Source organism: Panthera uncia, chromosome X, assembly GCF_023721935.1.
Source record: "Panthera uncia isolate 11264 chromosome X, Puncia_PCG_1.0, whole genome shotgun sequence".
NCBI lineage: Eukaryota > Metazoa > Chordata > Mammalia > Carnivora > Felidae > Panthera > Panthera uncia.
In genome coordinates, this window is record NC_064817.1 from 102,858,990 (window position 1) to 102,875,966 (window position 16,977).

The window sequence follows — 16,977 nt, forward strand, 5'->3', positions numbered from 1 at the left end:
CGCGTCGGGCTCTGTGCTGACAGCTCGGAGCCTGGAGCCTGCTTCGGATTCTGTGTCTCCCTCTCTCTCTGACCCTCCCTCGTTCATGCTCTGTCTCTCTCTGTCTCAAAAATAAATAAACATTAAAAAAAATTAAAAAAAAAAATAAATCCAAATACATCAGACCAATCCCCTAGAATGAAGAACAATATGGCTTTTCCTAGGATTCAAATCTGGTGTCTCCTTGGGTAAATCTTGGGAGTGTGTGCAATGGGTGTGTGTGCATGTGGGGGAATGTTGGTAATTTGGAAGGGTAAAGGAATGGACGTCTTTGTGTGTATCTTCTTTTTTCTTCTGCTCTTAACAGAACTATATACTTGTCTTAGGTTCAGGTTAGGAGAATAGACCTTTTTATTTTTTTTAAAGCCATTAGTGCCTAATAGTTTAATGTTCTCTATGCTGAGGAACAAGTTAGAGATGGACTTAAAAGGAATTTAATTTTAGAATATAAGTCAGGACTAAGGAAAATAAGACAAAATTCCTCTCAGATCTGCATTAGAAAGATATTTTCCTTTGGGTGTGAAGTATGTCCTTAGATAATTACTAAGAGATGAACTGGGGGAAGGAGGGTGGTGGTATCGATTTGTATAAGCATTCACTGGCAACTCGTTTTAAGTAGTTGAGCCTTGGAGGCAGAGATTTGGACTAGAGCCTTTAAAAAATAAGTGGACAGGGGTGCCTGGGTGGCTTGGTCGGTTGAGCGTCTGACTTCGGCTCGGGTCATGATCTCATGGTCCGTGAGTTCGAGCCCCGCATTGGGCTCTGTGCTGACAGCTCGGAGCCTGGAGCCTGTTTCGGATTCTGTGTCTCCCTCTCTCTCTGCCCCTCCCCTGTTCATGCTCTGTCTCTCTCGGTCTCAAAAATAAATAAACGTTAAAAAAAAAAATAAGTGGACAAGTTACCTTGCTTCACTGTCCATGCTAAATCCCTGCTGAGAAAGGAACAGGAAGTGAGTCCCAAACCTGACTTTCCCTCTTTATGGACCTTTCTTGGGATGTTACATTACCAAATATGCCTAGTGGTTAAGATGACCTTTTAAGCATTGTCACTTCTGATCGCATCTACCCTTTACTGTCACCTTCCTCTACAGTCTAGGCCATGCTACAGCTGATTTCCAAAATGGTATCCCACCTTATTTAAAAATCATCTTCCTCAGCCCTTTACAAATGGTAGAACTTAGAAATTTTGGGTGTAAAGCTGCACATGGGGGTTAACTCTTAAAATTGTTTGAGAAACCTGACCAGTTTCATCAGATGCAGTTGAGGACTGTGAGAACAGGGGCAGGGCCCTTCTGGGAGCCCCAGAAGGCTGACTCTAGTCAAACCTCTGGCTGACTCTGTTTTCTTGCTCGCTTGCTTTCTGTCTTGTATCCATTCATTCCTTTATTCAACAAACATTTATTAAATCCAGCAAGAGCAAACCAACAGTCATGGGACACTGATGGTGAGTGCTATAGAGAGGCATGTACAGGTCCTGTGGGAGTCTAGATGCAAGAATGGCAGACTTCCTAGGGGAATAAGGGAGGGCTTCCCAGAGGCAGTGATATCTGGGCAGGGGCTTGAGGGATGAGTAGGAGTTTGAGGTGAGAGTTGATATTTCCCACATGGTGTGTTTCAGGAAGACCCTGGCTGGAATGCAGGTGGTCTTGGGGTGTGCTGGGACTCAGGCAGGGAAAGTCTGCAGGGGATGGAATCTAAGGGGCCTGATGTGTATGGTGTGGTCAGGGCCCAGTGGGAACTGAAAAAGATCTGGTTGGACAGTGGTGCTAGCCCTTAATAATTAGGAAAACAGCCCTGAAAGGTTATGGCCATTTCTGGTTTAAGTTCAACAGAGCCTTAAGCACAATCGCCCAGGGACATCTCTGTTGGGAAGAAATGGTGGGATTGATTTTCAGTCCTGATTGAAGCCTGCTTTGACCCCTGCCCCCTCCTCCCTGCTGCCTGTACTCTCCTAACCTTGCCTGGTTGACCCACTTCTCTTTGTGCACCCCTCCCCTGCAAGCTATTCCTGTCCCAGACTCTTCTCTCCATGGAGCGATTTAATGTTTGCTTAGCTTTGCACACCCCTCTCCTCTGAGGATTTGAAACGTGGCTACACAACATTTTCCCAGAGCCTCAGGGACTGGCACTCAGGCATGGGTATGGCTAGAGTGGCCAGGACTGCTGCTTCCACTGCCCCTGCCACCCCCAGAGTCTCTGGGCTTGCAGGCTGGCTCTGCTGGTGTCTGGTGGCTATCTTTGAGGGTGGGGTTCCTGCATTCAAGGTGATTTTATTCGGGGGTGGGAGTCCAGCAAGGGCAGGGGGTTGATATGCAGCTAGATCCCCTTTGTTTGGTTGGGAGCCCCTGCAGGTGGGGTCCCCAGCCCCTCAGGTGGGGTTCGCAAGGGAGAGGGCAATGCTGCTTGTTTCCCTTTGCCACCGTCCTCCTTCCAAAACCATCACTGGCCAGTCCAGTTGGAATTATGCTTCTCCCTGGCCCAAGGCTGGGAGTATAGGCCTTGCTTTTCTGGTCTCCCAGGAGCTGTTGTCAAAGTATGTTTTCCCTTTCCCCCAGGGCCCCCTTCCTCCCCTTCCTCGAGACTCCTGACTGCATCTCCAGCCCTTGCCTGTCCTTACACTCATTTCTGTTTGTCACCAGCAGTCATTGCCAGCAGTGGAACCCTCCCACTTCTGCCAGCCTAGTTGCATTTTAATGGGACCAGACAGACATTTCCCCCTGGTTAGCCCCTTCTGGAGCCCTGAAACAAGGGGAAGAGGCCTGTGGTGATCTCCCTTGCCTTTTTAGCTTCTCTTGTCCCAGGTACAGTTTTGGAGTCCATCACCAGTGCCCTGTTCCAGTGAGAGGGAGGGAGTTAGCAGGACCCTCCCCATTTTTGTGGGGGTTGGCTACAGGCTCCCTGACTGTCCTAGGCTAGGGTGGCTGGTGAGGCAGATGCTGGCTTCTTCCTGGGCTGTTGGAGAGCTGAGGGCAAAGACGCAAGGTGGCCTACCTCCCCAGAGGCACACAGAGCGTTCCTGTGCATTTCCCCATTGGAGCTGTGCCATAGCGCTTCAGTTGGAGCTTTATTCTTGCACCCAGACCTTCCACTCAGCCACTCACCTGGGCTCTTGCCCCATTAGTGTCTTCCCTAGGGCAGAGAGTGACTCTTCTCAAAAAACTAAATTTCTAGTGGGTATTTGTCCTGTCTTGAACTTCACCTTGTAGTCTTAAGTTTATTTTAAGAGAGAAAGAGAAGCCCAATCAGGCTTCTTGCTGTCAGCTCAGAGCCCACTGTGGGGCTCGATCTCATGAACCGTGACATCATGATCCGAGCTGAAACCAAGAGTCAGATGCTTAACTGACTGAGCCACCCACGTGCCCCTATTTTCCAAGATTCTTACTCAAAATCTAGAGAAGACTTTTTGAGTAGATTGGAGTTCAGTTAGGTTTTTCTCCTTTGGGACTGAGCTCTCTGGTGTTCAGCCCTTTCCTTTGCAATATACCAACTTGAATTTGGAGTCTGTGGCCTTGCAGGCCACCCTTTGGGATGAGAGTGGATGAAGGAGGAGTGGGGAGTTGGCAGGCATGGCGTGCAGGCAAGGATAGAAATGTAGGAGGGCAGGCGCTGGCTGGAGTTTGGTGGTGCTTTAGAAAAGGGGAAGAGGTGCCCCGGAGGGAAAGAAGTCATGCCCTTGAAATGCCCCTCAGCACCCAGTGACCTGGTGGCCTCGAATCAGTATCATTACGCGCCCTAATAAATGTGTATCTGCTCTAGGCAACCCCATCGGGTGAATAGGTGATGATTCAAATTTAGAACATGACACACAATGGAGGTGGTTATTTGTTTTAGAAAAGGATTACCCTTATGATACCAGCAGCCAACTTCCCTTATAGACTTAAAATAAGAGTGTACTTAAGAGAAAACTGGTTTGCATGCCTTTTGAGATCTTCTGTGATTCATCTCTCCCCTTTTGGCAATGCCCAGTACGTGCCGGACGATCACCTTGATGGGTAAGCTCTGGGGACAAAGCAAAGGTGCTGGGCTGTCCTCCACACTCCTGGTGAGAGCCCCAGAAAAAAAGGATACACAGCCCAAAGAGGGGAGTCTAGTCAGATTGGGCTCCTTTACAAGAATTTGCAAAGCTGGGCATGCAGGCTCCGGCTTGTGACTTCAACCCCTCCAGTTGCTTGTAATGTCCTCCCAGCCACCAAGGGAAGTGGGACAGGAAGGTTTTATGGGAACCCAGGCAGGCAGGAGGTGTTCTGCCGAAGGTGGTGTTGGCCCAAAGGCTAGGCCTCATGGCTCTTCTCTGGTTGTGTCTCCCATGCTAGAAGAGCACCTCTTTCTGATGAGGAGTCCACGTCAGGTGACTGCCAGCGGTTTGGATCTCAGGAGTTTTGTGTCAGCAGCAGTTTTTCCAAGGTAAGGGGCCATGTGAAGCCACATGTCGCCCGCCAAAGGGCGGAGCCAAACTGCCCCGGGCAACGTGCCCAGTCTGCCATCCCAAGAAGGGGGGCAGGAAGGAACAGGGTATTTCCCAGGACTTGCCGTATGTGAGACAGAAATTGGCCAGCTGCTCTTTGCCTCTGCCGAGACCCGGTTGGTCGAGTTGCAAAGAGGACCAGCAGTCGCTTCTCCTGGGCCTCGGGACACTTGCGCCATCCGCAGAGAGCTAGCTAAGACGGGCACGCTGCTCTGTCGTTGCAGGTGGAGCTCACAGCAGTTGGAAGTGGCAGCAATGCCCGGGGGGCAGACCCAGATGGCAATGCAGCAGAAAAACTTGGGCACAAGTCAGAAGACAAGCCTGATGACCCCCAGCCAAAAATGGACTATGCTGGGAGCGTGGCGGAGGCTGAGGGCCTATTGGTGCCACTGAGCAGCCCCGGAGACGGGCTCAAGCTTACCACTCCCGACAGTGCCGACGCTGCCAACAGCAGGGCTGACTGCTCCTGGGCTCCCCTCGGCACCCAAATGAGCAAACAAACAGACTGCTCAGCAGCTGGGGTGAAGGCTTTGGACTCTCGGCATGGTGTTGGGGAGAAGAATACTTTCATTCTGGCAACTCTGGGGACTGGAGTCCCTGTGGAGGGAACCCTGCCTCTGGTCCCCACTAACTTTAGTCCGCTGCCAGCCCCCATCTGCCCCCCCGCTCCCAGTTCAGCTTCCGTCCCCCCGTCTGTTCCAGATCCATTCCAGGTTCCCCTCTCCGTCCCCACCCCAGTACCCCACTCTGGGCTTGTTCCCGTCCAGGTCGCCACCTCAGTTCCAGCCCCGTCCCCTCCCTTAGCACCAGTCCCAGCTCTGGCTCCAGCGCCACCGTCGGTGCCCACACTCATCTCTGATTCGAACCCCCTTTCGGTTTCAGCCTCTGTCTTGGTGCCTGTGCCAGCTTCTGCTCCCCCCTCAGGTCCGGTCCCCCTGTCGGCTCCAGCCCCTGCCCCCCTCTCAGTCCCAGTTTCGGCTCCTCCCTTGGCTCTGATCCAGGCCCCTGTGCCCCCATCAGCTCCAACTCTGGTCCTCACGCCTGTCCCCACTCCAGTTCTGGCCCCCATGCCGGCGTCCACACCTCCGGCAGCTCCCGCCCCTCCGTCGGTGCCAATGCCCACCCCAACCCCATCTTCTGGCCCACCCTCCACCCCCACCCTCATCCCTGCCTTTGCTCCCACGCCAGTGCCTGCGCCCACCCCAGCCCCAATATTCACTCCAGCCCCCACGCCCATGCCGGCCGCCACACCGGCTGCCATTCCCACCTCTGCACCAATCCCAGCCTCCTTTAGTTTGAGCCGAGTATGTTTTCCTGCAGCTCAGGCACCAGCTATGCAAAAAGTACCCCTGTCCTTTCAGCCAGGGACAGTACTGACCCCGAGCCAGCCGCTGGTATATATCCCACCTCCGAGCTGTGGGCAGCCGCTCAGTATGGCCACACTGCCAACCACTCTGGGAGTCTCCTCCACTCTCACACTCCCTGTCCTGCCTTCATACCTTCAGGACAGGTGTCTCCCCGGTGTGCTGGCCTCCCCAGAGCTACGGTCTTACCCATATGCATTTTCTGTTGCCCGGCCTCTGACTTCAGATTCCAAGCTGGTCTCTCTGGAGGTGAACAGGCTTCCCTGTGCTTCCCCATCCAGCAGCACCAGCACCCAGCCTGCACCCGATGGGGTCCCCGGGCCTTTGGCAGATACTTCCCTCTCTACTGCTTCTGCCAAGGTGCTTCCAACCCCACAGCCTTTGCTGCCAGCCCCCAGCGTGAGCTCAGCCCCGCCACACCCTGCCAAGATGACAGGTGGTGCCGAGCAGCAAACAGAAGGGACTTCCGTCACCTTCTCTCCCCTCAAGTCACCTCCACAGCTGGAGCGAGAGATGGCATCTCCACCTGAGTGCAGTGAGATGCCCCTCGACCTCTCCTCCAAGTCCAACCGCCAGAAGCTTCCATTGCCCAACCAACGCAAGACACCTCCCATGCCCGTATTGACCCCTGTGCACACCAGCAGCAAGGCCCTCCTCTCCACAGTCTTGTCTAGGTCTCAGCGCACAACCCAGGCTGCCGGTAGCAATGTCACCTCCTGCCTGGGCTCTACTTCCTCGCCCTTTGTCATCTTTCCCGACATCGTGAGGAACGGGGACCCAAGCACCTGGGTGAAGAACTCGACTGCGCTGATCAGCACCATTCCTGGCACCTATGTGGGAGTGGCCAACCCAGTGCCTGCATCCCTGCTGCTGAACAAAGACCCTAACTTGGGCCTCAACCGAGACCCCCGCCATCTCCCCAAGCAGGAGCCCATCTCCATCATTGATCAAGGAGAACCCAAGAGCACTGGTGCCCCCTGTGGCAAGAAGGGCAGCCAGGCTGGGACTGAGGGACAGTCAAGCACAGTCAAACGTTACACCCCAGCCCGCATTGCCCCCGGGCTGCCGGGTTGCCAAACCAAGGAGCTCTCTCTGTGGAAGTCCACGGGGCCAGCAAATATTTACCCACGGTGTTCAGTTAATGGGAAACCCACCAGCACCCAGGTCCTGCCTGTTGGCTGGTCACCATACCACCAAACGTCTCTGCTTTCCATTGGCATTTCCAGTGCCGGGCAGCTGACGCCCAGTCAGGGGGTGCCCATCAGGCCCACCAGCGTTGTTTCTGAGTTTTCTGGTGTGTCACCTCTCAGCCCCAGTGAAGCTGTGCACGGACTTCCAGAGGGGCAGCCACGGCCTGGAGGCCCCTTTGCTCCAGAGCAGGACACTGGCACAAAGAACAAAACTTGCCGGATTGCTGCCAAGCCTTATGAAGAACAAGTCAACCCTGTCCTCCTGACTCTCAGCCCTCAGACAGGGACCTTGGCACTGTCTGTCCAGCCTAGCAGTGGGGACATAAAAGTGAATCAGGGGCCTGAGGAATCCGAGAGCCACCTCTGTCCTGACGGCACTCCTAAGATGGAAGGTTCCCAGGGGGCTTGTGGCCTGAAGCTGGCAGGAGATACGAAGCCTAAAAACCAAGTGCTGGCCACCTACATGTCCCACGAGCTGGTCCTGGCCACCCCCCAGAACCTGCACAAGATGCCCGAGCTGCCTTTGCTACCTCATGACAGCCGCCCCAAGGAGCTTATCATGGATGTGGTCCCGAGCAGCAAGAGAGGCTCCGGCACAGAGCTTTCACAGCTTGGAAGTCAGGTGGACCTGGGGCGGGTGAAAATGGAGAAGGTGGATGGTGACGTCGTCTTCAATTTAGCCACCTGCTTCCGCACCGATGGCCTCCCAGCAGCTCCCCAGAGGGGCCAAGCTGAAGTTCGGAATAAGGCTGGGCAGGCTCGAGTGAAGGAGGAAAGCGTGGGTGTCTTTGCCTGCAAGAACAAGTGGCAGCCAGACTCCGTGGTGACCGATGGGGCGACCGAATCTCTGCCGCCCAAGAAGATGAAGTTTGGCAAAGAGAAGGATGCTGAGGAGCAGCAGCCACAAACCAAGGTCATAGTCCGGAGTTCCCATGGACCCAAGGTGAGTTCTGGGCTGAGGTCGAGGGCAGGGCCGGGACACCAGAGGTCTGCTTTGTCCTGCAGATGTCAGTCTCCCATGGCAGTGTTCTTGAGAAGCTCTGTGAACTGAAGGCTTGTGTGAAGGCTTGGAAGGCTTGTGTAAAGTGAATAATGACCTGCTGTCCCCTTTCTAAGTCACATTTTCCATATATGGTGTTTTAGTGTCAGGAGGGGCTGGCTTGTATTTTATAGGATGTGGGAAATGATTTGGTCCCCGAGGCCAGGGAAGCCATTGTCCCACATGAGGTTGGAGAGCAGGAGAAGGGATTGATGACGGAAATCAATTGATAACAGGCTCTTCCACACATAACCATTCTTCCTTTTCCTTTTCTGAGATGACTGCTGGCCTTGAGAACTAGGGATTCTCAAGGGGAGGGAAGGGGCCTTGGACAGAGTTGTTCTCTGCACCGCTGGGGGTGCCTGCTTAGGATTAGGCTGGGAGTTTTGTGGCACCGGAGCCAATTCCAATTCAGCTTCTGGGCTCATCTGACAGTTTCCTACCTGCCCAGTGCTTGGTGGGAGGGGCAGCTTCAGGTTTCAACCCATCGGGAATGTGGTTTGGAAGGCAGGTGGGTGTCTGCTTCTGGGTTCTTCATGGTGGCAGGGTTCTAGGCAAAAAGATGGGTAAAGAGGATTCCATTTCAATCCAGTGGTACTCCAGAGGGGATCCAAAGGCTGCTGGTTATCCAGGGAAATTCTTGAAGCACTTGAAGATAAGGCTTCTCAAAAATATGGAGCAATTTAAGGGTGCCTGGCTGGCTCAGTCAGAAGACCATGTGACTCTCGATTTCAGGATCAGGAGTTCGAGCTCCACGTTGGATGTACAGATTATTTAAATAAATAAACTTTTTAAAAAATATGGAGTGATTTCAAGTTATGTTAAGAAGCCTTCAAACTGAATGTTGATATACACTAATGAACAGATTTCTAGCCAGAGTGCCATTAATTTGGGTTTGTGGCAGAAGCTCTTAGTCTTTTTTGGACCATAAAGCATTTTGAGAAGCTGCTAAGACCCTGTTCACAGAAAATGACCTCGGAATTTTGCCAGTAATTTCAAGTTCTTGGACCCATCCCCTCCACAAAGCCAGCCCATAGGCTCCAAATTAAGAACCCCAGGGATAGAGCTTAGGTGGGTTTTCTCAGTGACTTCACAACCACTTCTGTGTGGCAAACATGCCAAGTAGGAACACAGGCCATGACATAGTAGAGCATATGTATAGCATTTACTCAGGTAGCTGTGATTTGCCCTTGATAGTAATAAGAAGAATAATTTAGGGACACCTGGGTAGCTTAGTCGGTTAAGTGTCCGACTCTTGATTTTGGCTCAGGTCATGATCTCACAGTTGGTGAGATCGAGACCTATGTCAGACTCCACACTGAGAGTGCAGATCCCGCTTGGGATTCTTCCTCTCCCTTTCTCTGTGCCCCTCCCCTGCTCATGTGTGTGTGCTCGCTGTCTCGCTCTCTCTCTCAAAGTAAATAAATAAAATTTTAAAAAAGAACATTAGGGGTACCTGGGTGGCTTAGTTGGTTAAATGTCTTGACTTCAGCTCAGGTCATGATCTCACAGCTTGTGAGTTCCAGCCCCACGTCTGGCTCTGTGCTGACAGCTCAAGAACCTGGAGTCTGCTTCAGGTTCTGTGTCTCTCTTTCTCTCTCTGCCCCTTCCTCTCTCTCTCTCTCTCTCAAAAATAAATAAACATTAAAATATTTTAAAATGTTATTAAAAAAAGAACAGTAATTCTTGTCATTATATGTACTATACACAACATACCAAATGCTTTCTACAGATGTCATCTTAGTCCTTACAATAACCCTATGAAGTGAATGCTATACCCAATTTACAGATAGGAACATGAAGGAAACAGACTGAATGGGTAAGTTACCTAAAGTGACACAGCTACTAATTGGTAGAGCTAGAACTCAAACTCCAGTCATTGGCTCCAAAGTTCATGTTCATCTTCAGCTCTGCCACACTGTCTTCTCTCCTTATGTATAACTGTTTCACTAACCATTGGCAAGTGTTTGTTGAGTTGTTGCTACATGCCAGTCCCTCCCAGGCACTGAGCTACATCTTCAGGAGGGCGGTGCAGCCTTTTGGTGAGCAGTATAGTTTCTGGAACCAGGCACAGTGCCTGAGTTTAAGTCTTGGTCCTACTTTTCCCTAACTATGTGGTTTCAGTCAAATGACTTAATTTCTCTGGCCCTCAGTTTCTTCATCTGTACAATGAGACAATAATAGTATGTCCTCATAGGGCTGTGTAAAGATTAAATGAGGTGATGTTCTGAAATATCCAGAATAGGCAAATTTATAGGGACAGAAAGTAGAATAGTGGTTGTCTAAGGTTGGAGGAGATGGGGAAATGGGTATGGGGTTTCCATTTGGGGTAATGAAAAAGTTCTGGAACTAGGTGATGGTTACATGAGTCTGTGACTACTAAAAACCATTGAATTGTAAACTTAATCAAATGAATTGTATGATATATCTGAATAAATTACCTGTCAATAATGTTGTTGTTAAAAAAAAAAAGAGTAAATGAGGTGATATATTTGAATGCTTAGAACAGTGCCTAGCACATAGTAAGTAAGTGTTCGGTAAGTGTTTGTGGATGCTATTGTTATTGTTAGTGTTACCAACAAAATAGATACGGCTCCTGCTCTCATGGAGCTTATGTCTTACAGGAGACCTGATGACAGGCTGGCACTGCCCCTGACTATATTAGATGAATAGTTCATTGGGCCCACTGACAGATACCCAGGACAGAGAATAAAGTTACAAGATCCGGGGCCTTGTAGCAGCCCTTAGCAGCTTCCTATAATGATTTATGAAATTTCCACTTTGAGGGGAGAGTAAATAACTCAGATCTTTACTTTCTTGTCTTCCATTTTCCTGAGAAAGAAACTGTTGATAAGCAAAGTAAGATCAGGGCTTAATTCAAAACAGCCCCTGTCAGGGTATGGCTAAGAATTAGAATAGTGTCCTGTCTCCTATACCACCTGCCCTAGGGCCTCATGGAATTCTGAAGGGTTGGCTGAATCATCAGCAAAGGAAGAGTTCTGCTTCATCTGGTGCTGGGTGTATTTTATTGTTTTCTCATCCTTTGGAAAATTCTTTGGAAAACCTTTCAAAACTCTGTTAACCAGAACATTCATCTTACACGGTCTCCCCATCCACCCAATTTTTTTGCCTAAGTTGGAGCATGCAGTGTGTTTTTACTCTCAGTGCTGCCCTTGCAGAACTTACAGACAGAAATCCTTTCTAGATGTTCTGTTTTACTTGTTTTTGTCTGTCTTAGGAAATAAAAGTTAATGGTCTGCACTTGAAAGAGCCAGCTAAAAATGATATTCAGAAATAAATAGGACATGTTCAGATTTATATGCATTTAACTTTATTCCCCCTGACTTAAAGTGATCTTTCTCTGGCCATTCCTAAAGGTGAGATTTTAAGCCAACAGTTCCCCATCTTTCTATTTCCTCCCCAGTTCTTTTTTTGTCCTAACACATTGGTTTGTAGGAACTAGCAGCAAGCAAAAGGGGGAAACTGAGACTTGACTTTTTAGCTCAGCCCTCTGCTGAGTAAGAAGCAGGAGTAGTTCGCTGGGTAGTAGGAGTCCCTGGAATTTGATGGGGAAGGTGACTCCCTGATGCTGGAGAATTGAGACACCCCCCAACACCGCAGAAAATGTTCTATTGATAAGACATCTGCCATCCCCGTAGCTGGAGCTATACAGTAATAACCTTCTAGAAGGTGGCATGTGAGTCGGCTTGGGGGAAAACAACCCTTCCTTTCTTCCTAGGGCCTGCTTTCGTTGTTAAAACGTTTTGCTTATTACTCACTCCCGGGATGCTAGAATACTGGAAATCCCTACCTTGCCCTATTTCTTGTTTGGTGGCATGGAGAGACCTCAAAGCTTATGAGGATATGTAGCTGTTAGGCTGAGAGAGTCCTTGCACTGTGTAAGCACGGCCATTGTGCCTATCGGAGAGAGCGGGCTGAGCAGAAACAGTGGAGGACGTGAGCAGGGAGGGAGAAGAGCAAGAGCTGCTGTGGAGAGGCCCAGGTGGGAGCCAAGAGCCCTAGGCCCCAGTCCCAGTTCCACCACTTTCTCACTGCAGGCACAAATGAGCTAATTTGTAGATTTGCCTGCTAAGTGGCAGTCACACCTGGGTCTGTGTGTTGCCCTGGACAAATTCGTGTAACGTCTTGTCTTGGAGCCTCAGTTTCCTTGTCTGTTCAATGGGGATGATATTAGCTTCTCAGTTTGGGGTTGTCAGGAAAATCAGATCAAATAACAGAGAAGAGAACATTTTGAGATTTTGAAAGTGCTGCAGAGTGTAAAGTGGCATTATTAATACTGCCTCGGCCTCTTCATTGTCTTCCATAAGTATGGGGAGATTTGAATTGCTCCTGTGTCATGCCTTTCTTCTTGTCTTCGTTGAGTCTATTTTCTGGTATTAATTTACACATGGAAATAGACCATTTTTCTTGAGTCAGCCTGGACTAAGAAATTGTTTTCAGTTGTTGGTAATAGTACCATTCGCATTGAAGTTATTTGACCAATGTAGTCAGTCACCCATCTTGCCGAAGAGGCATTTTTGTTTTCTGCCCGTCTCTATTGCCGTTTGGATGGACCTCACTTTTTTGCACCTTTCAAACTGACTTCAGGTGTTAATCCTGCTTATGAATGCAGGCTCTGTAGACCTGTAAATACGATGGGGTGTGGATATCTATGGGGATTAGCTAGGGCACTGGATTCAGTCCAGAAAAGCCTCTGTAGCCCACTGTGGAAGGCAGCAGGCGGCCCCTTCCCCTGGCCCCCACCTGGGCAGCTCATGTCCATGTGTCCAACGGGGCACAGGACTTCCCATTGGGAAAGCTTTCTTAAGAAGCGAAACTGACCTCAGACCTGACTCTCTCTGCCTTTCCACAGTGCCGGAAGCCGCCTAGTGACCCCCAGGAACCCACCAAGAAGAGCCCCAGGGGGGCTTCAGATTCAGGAAAAGAGCACAATAGAGTCAGGGTAAAGCACAAGCACCGGAAGCCAACAAAGCCGGATTCCCAGTCTCCAGGAAAACGAACCGATGGCCATGAGGAAGGTAGGCTCAACAGGTCCTGGCCCCCTGGGCTGAGCTGCAGAGGGCTCCCTGGGGCAGGTCGGTGGTGGGGGGGGGGAGGTGGCGGATGGCTCTGGACTGCCCGGGAAAGTCCAGGGAAAGACTCCCTTGCTATGGAAGGGTGATGTAGTTTACGCCTCTGAAATCAGAGGCAAGGGCGAAGGGAAAAGGGGCTTGTTCTATTCCCCCTGGTGACTAGAATAAGGTACACTCTGAGGACCAAAGAAGTTGGTTTTCAGACAAACGTCAGTCATACAATAGAGTAGCCAACCCATTACTCTGCAGCAGGTCTAGGCTTAGAGAAGAAATGGGGTTCATGAAGATTGAGACCGAAACAGCTGGAGGGAGGTTCATTACACCTTTTTCTCTACCTTTGGCATATTTGAAAACTCCCATTATACAAATTTTAAAATTAATACCTAGCTAGCTAGCCAGAAGGGTTTATGGAAATCTTAAACCCTTTACTTAGGGACACACAGGATGTTTGGAGTATGGAAGCAGGTACTTGACTTGTACGCTCTGCCACTTCTAGTTTCTTGGTGCCCTCATGAGAGAGAGCTGCCCAAGTAGTGCCACGGGCAGTAGCATGTTTCCATGGCCTTGCCTGTCTGACATGACCGCCTCTTCCTAGTCTGTTCTTCTATAGGAGTGTTCCTTTGTCCACTGTTCCCTGCTCCCATCTTCCTGCCTCGCCCAGTCCTTTAAGATCCATTGAGGTTGCCCTTCTCTGGCACTTGCTCCAGCTCACTATAACTTCGTGGAGGTGCAGCAGCCCCGTAGTCATGCAGGCAGGCAGACCTTCAACTTTCTGGCATGCTGGCAAATCGATTCTGTACACAGCCTTTTTTGGTGTCAGCAAAAATGACCCAACTCCCAGTTTTCAGAAACCACTGGGAACTGCTCCTTCTCTAAGAGATGTACATAGGTGATAGCATAAGGGGAGCTAACAAATGTGACCAGGAAAAACACACGACCCCCCCCACCTTGATTTTTCATCTGAGCCCCTCAGGGGTGCTTTCAGTACTTTGACTCTGATTGTGATATTTCTGCCTTCTTCCCTGAAACCACACATCACTCCAGGTTCCTTGGAGAAGAAAGCAAAGAGCAGTTTCCGTGACTTCATCCCCGTTGTTCTGAGCACACGGACGCGCAGTCAGTCTGGTGAGTGAGTCTGAAGCCGTGGCCCATATTGGCATTTCTCTGCAAAAAGAGGTAGAAATCTGGTGGAGTGATTTCACCACTGGCCCAGGTGGAGAGTTGGGAATTTGGTTCACTGTGCTAAGATGCCCTGCTCCTTGCAGGGACAAGAAAGCCCAGGGTGGGGAGGGGGAGCCTTGCCCACAATTTTAGGACCGTTTGCTTAGCTTTTCCAAATGGGATTTGACATCTCTGTTGGCGGCCGATGATGGAAAGAGGAAAGGCATGTGTTGCTCAGGAAGACTGACCCACTCCATGCTTGGGCCTCTCATGATTATTGGAGCCAGTCTCAGGCACGGACATAGAACCTTTGGGCTTATTGCCCTATGCGACAGGCGTCAACAAAATTGGAAATGGTCATTGAGTTATCAGGGCCGGTAGAATCACATTTGGTCCCTGAATTTGTATTCAGCGTCTAAAAGAAGATAGCTGTTTCTAACTACCACTGTTGTCTGCTAGCCTCCATGTTGGTTCGTAGCCCTGGAAGTGGTTGCCCCGGTTCACCCATATTTCCATGCAAAGTGGATAGAATGGGAAAGCAGGGCACAGTGTAAACTCATCTATCTGACATTCTATTAACTGGCACTCAGCACATGGAGAACGCAGTGATAATTGGGGCTCATAATGACGGCCTGGAGGCCTCGCAAAATCCTGAAGTGTCTTCTGAATCATCAAAGAGTGATTACATTATGCCCAGTCCCGTTTTACTGTTAAACACATTGTACTGTATTTGATTCTTTGGAAATTGGTGATCTCTGTGTGATCTCTATGGTGATTCTGTATTAACCAGAATATTAGATTAACCAGAACACTTCGTTCCCTGCCTGGTCTGTATATGGAAAGTTTGCTGGATATTTGCTGTCTTTGAGCAGTCTGACTGACTTGAAGCTTTGGTTAAGGGCTGCTTTCTTTGCCTCAAACCATTTCTTTCTTCTGCTCACCTCGCTTGTGTTTGGGGATTGTCGAGTTAATAGCAAGTCTTTGGGAGAAAGATGATGGTGTCTCAGCTGTTTCTGAAGAAGATCGTCAGATCTGCTGTTGTGCTAAAACCAGGCCAATTTAGGGTTATACTTTTGTTAGTAAAGTTGAAGGGAGGAGTGGGGATGAAAATGGCCTCTCACCAAGAGGGTGGGGTGGGGGAGGGCAGGAAAGGTACCCTCATGCTGGAGTGGTCAGTGATGAGCCTGCTCAGTGGTGAGGAACAGCTGCAGTGGGGAGGGGGGCGCAGGGAGAGAGCTCCACCCCTGGACTCTTGGCCACTCAATAGGAGGTGGGGTCAATGTAAGGGAAGAGAGCCTGGCTGAGGAGTATCTGGGCGGGACTAACCCAGGCTGTGTCACAGGAAAGGAACTCCTTACTTTGCTTTTCCTGAGACTCTTCTTTTGTGATGATTCTGCTTATCCAGGGTGGCTCTGTCAGAGAGATTGGTGGTCACATAGCGGGCAGGGGCGGGGATGCCATGCCGATCTGCCCTCCCTTACCCGCCACTGAACCCTAATTTCCCAAAGGGCAGGGACCTGTGGCCCCCTCCTGGTCCTCACCTAATGCTTGGTGCCTTGTAAGCACGAAGTAAGAGTTTGTGCAATGAATTAAAGTCACAGCAACATGGATGAGGAAGGGCGTGTGTTTTGGATACTCGATATTTGTGTGGTATGTTGGACTCTGTAAAGTGCTTATGGGTGAATTATCTCATTTGAGCCTCAAAACAGTCCTTTGAGGCCAGTAAGGCAAAGAACAGTGTCCCCGTTTTATAGAGAAGGAAACAGAAGTGAAAGAACTTTCCCAAAGCACACAGCTAATAACTGGCAGAGACTGAACTTGAACCCAGACCTTCAAGCTTCTAATCCAGGGCACTTGCTTCGACACCATACTCTTTGTCCTTTGAAGAGGTACCTGACCGTCCTCTGTACATCCCGTCCACAGGAAGCATCTGTAGCTCCTTTGCTGGTATGGCAGACAGTGACATGGGAAGCCAGGAGGTCTTCCCCACAGAGGAGGAAGAAGATGTGACCCCCACCCCAGCTAAGCGTCGAAAGGTGAGAAAGACCCAACGGGACACCCAGTATCGCAGCCACCATGCCCAGGACAAGACTCTCCTGAGCCAGGGCCGCCGGCACCTGTGGCGAGCCCGAGAAATGCCCTGGAGGACAGAGGCTGCCCGGCAAATGTGGGACACCAATGAGGAGGAGGAGGAAGATGAGGAGGAAGGCCTGGTGAAGAGGAAGAAGCGGAGACGACAGAAGAGCCGAAAATATCAGACTGGGGAGTACCTGACAGAGCAAGAAGAAGAGCAGCGGCGAAAAGGGAGAGCAGGTAAGGCTGGCTGGGGGCTGCTGCCCCAGTGAGCTGCTGTAACTCGTCCCCAAACCACAGTGACTTTGGCTTCTGGGGACCCTCGGGCATCCTGGGTGTTCCCACATCTGCATTCTCTTCGCCAGCCAAAAGCCTCTGCACCCCTAGAAACCTGGTGCTATGAGCTCCAGCTGCCAGAGGGGGTCACTCAACTCCAGTCCCCAGGTTTTGGCTTGGAGTTGAGATTGAATGAGTTTGGACTGACCTGCAGGTGAGCAGAGGGCATGAAGGCCCGAGCCCTCCAATTTCGTGTAAAAGTCTGAACCTGTGGGCAA

General features: G+C 50.4%; 1 protein-coding gene across 3 annotated transcripts in view; it reads left to right on the forward strand.

The window, feature by feature from the left end:
* Positions 1-16,977, forward strand: part of BCORL1 (BCL6 corepressor like 1) — a 60,352-nt gene that overhangs the window by 17,984 nt on the left and 25,391 nt on the right. For 2 of the 3 annotated variants that reach the window (XM_049644273.1, XM_049644272.1), the window contains 5 exons: positions 4,352-4,442; positions 4,728-8,000; positions 12,970-13,135; positions 14,234-14,314; positions 16,274-16,663. In XM_049644273.1, the coding sequence (XP_049500230.1) occupies positions 4,352-4,442; positions 4,728-8,000; positions 12,970-13,135; positions 14,234-14,314; positions 16,274-16,663 (4,001 nt within the window). The remainder of the gene's footprint in view (positions 1-4,351; positions 4,443-4,727; positions 8,001-12,969; positions 13,136-14,233; positions 14,315-16,273; positions 16,664-16,977) is intronic. The other variant, XM_049644274.1, reaches the window with a different exon arrangement.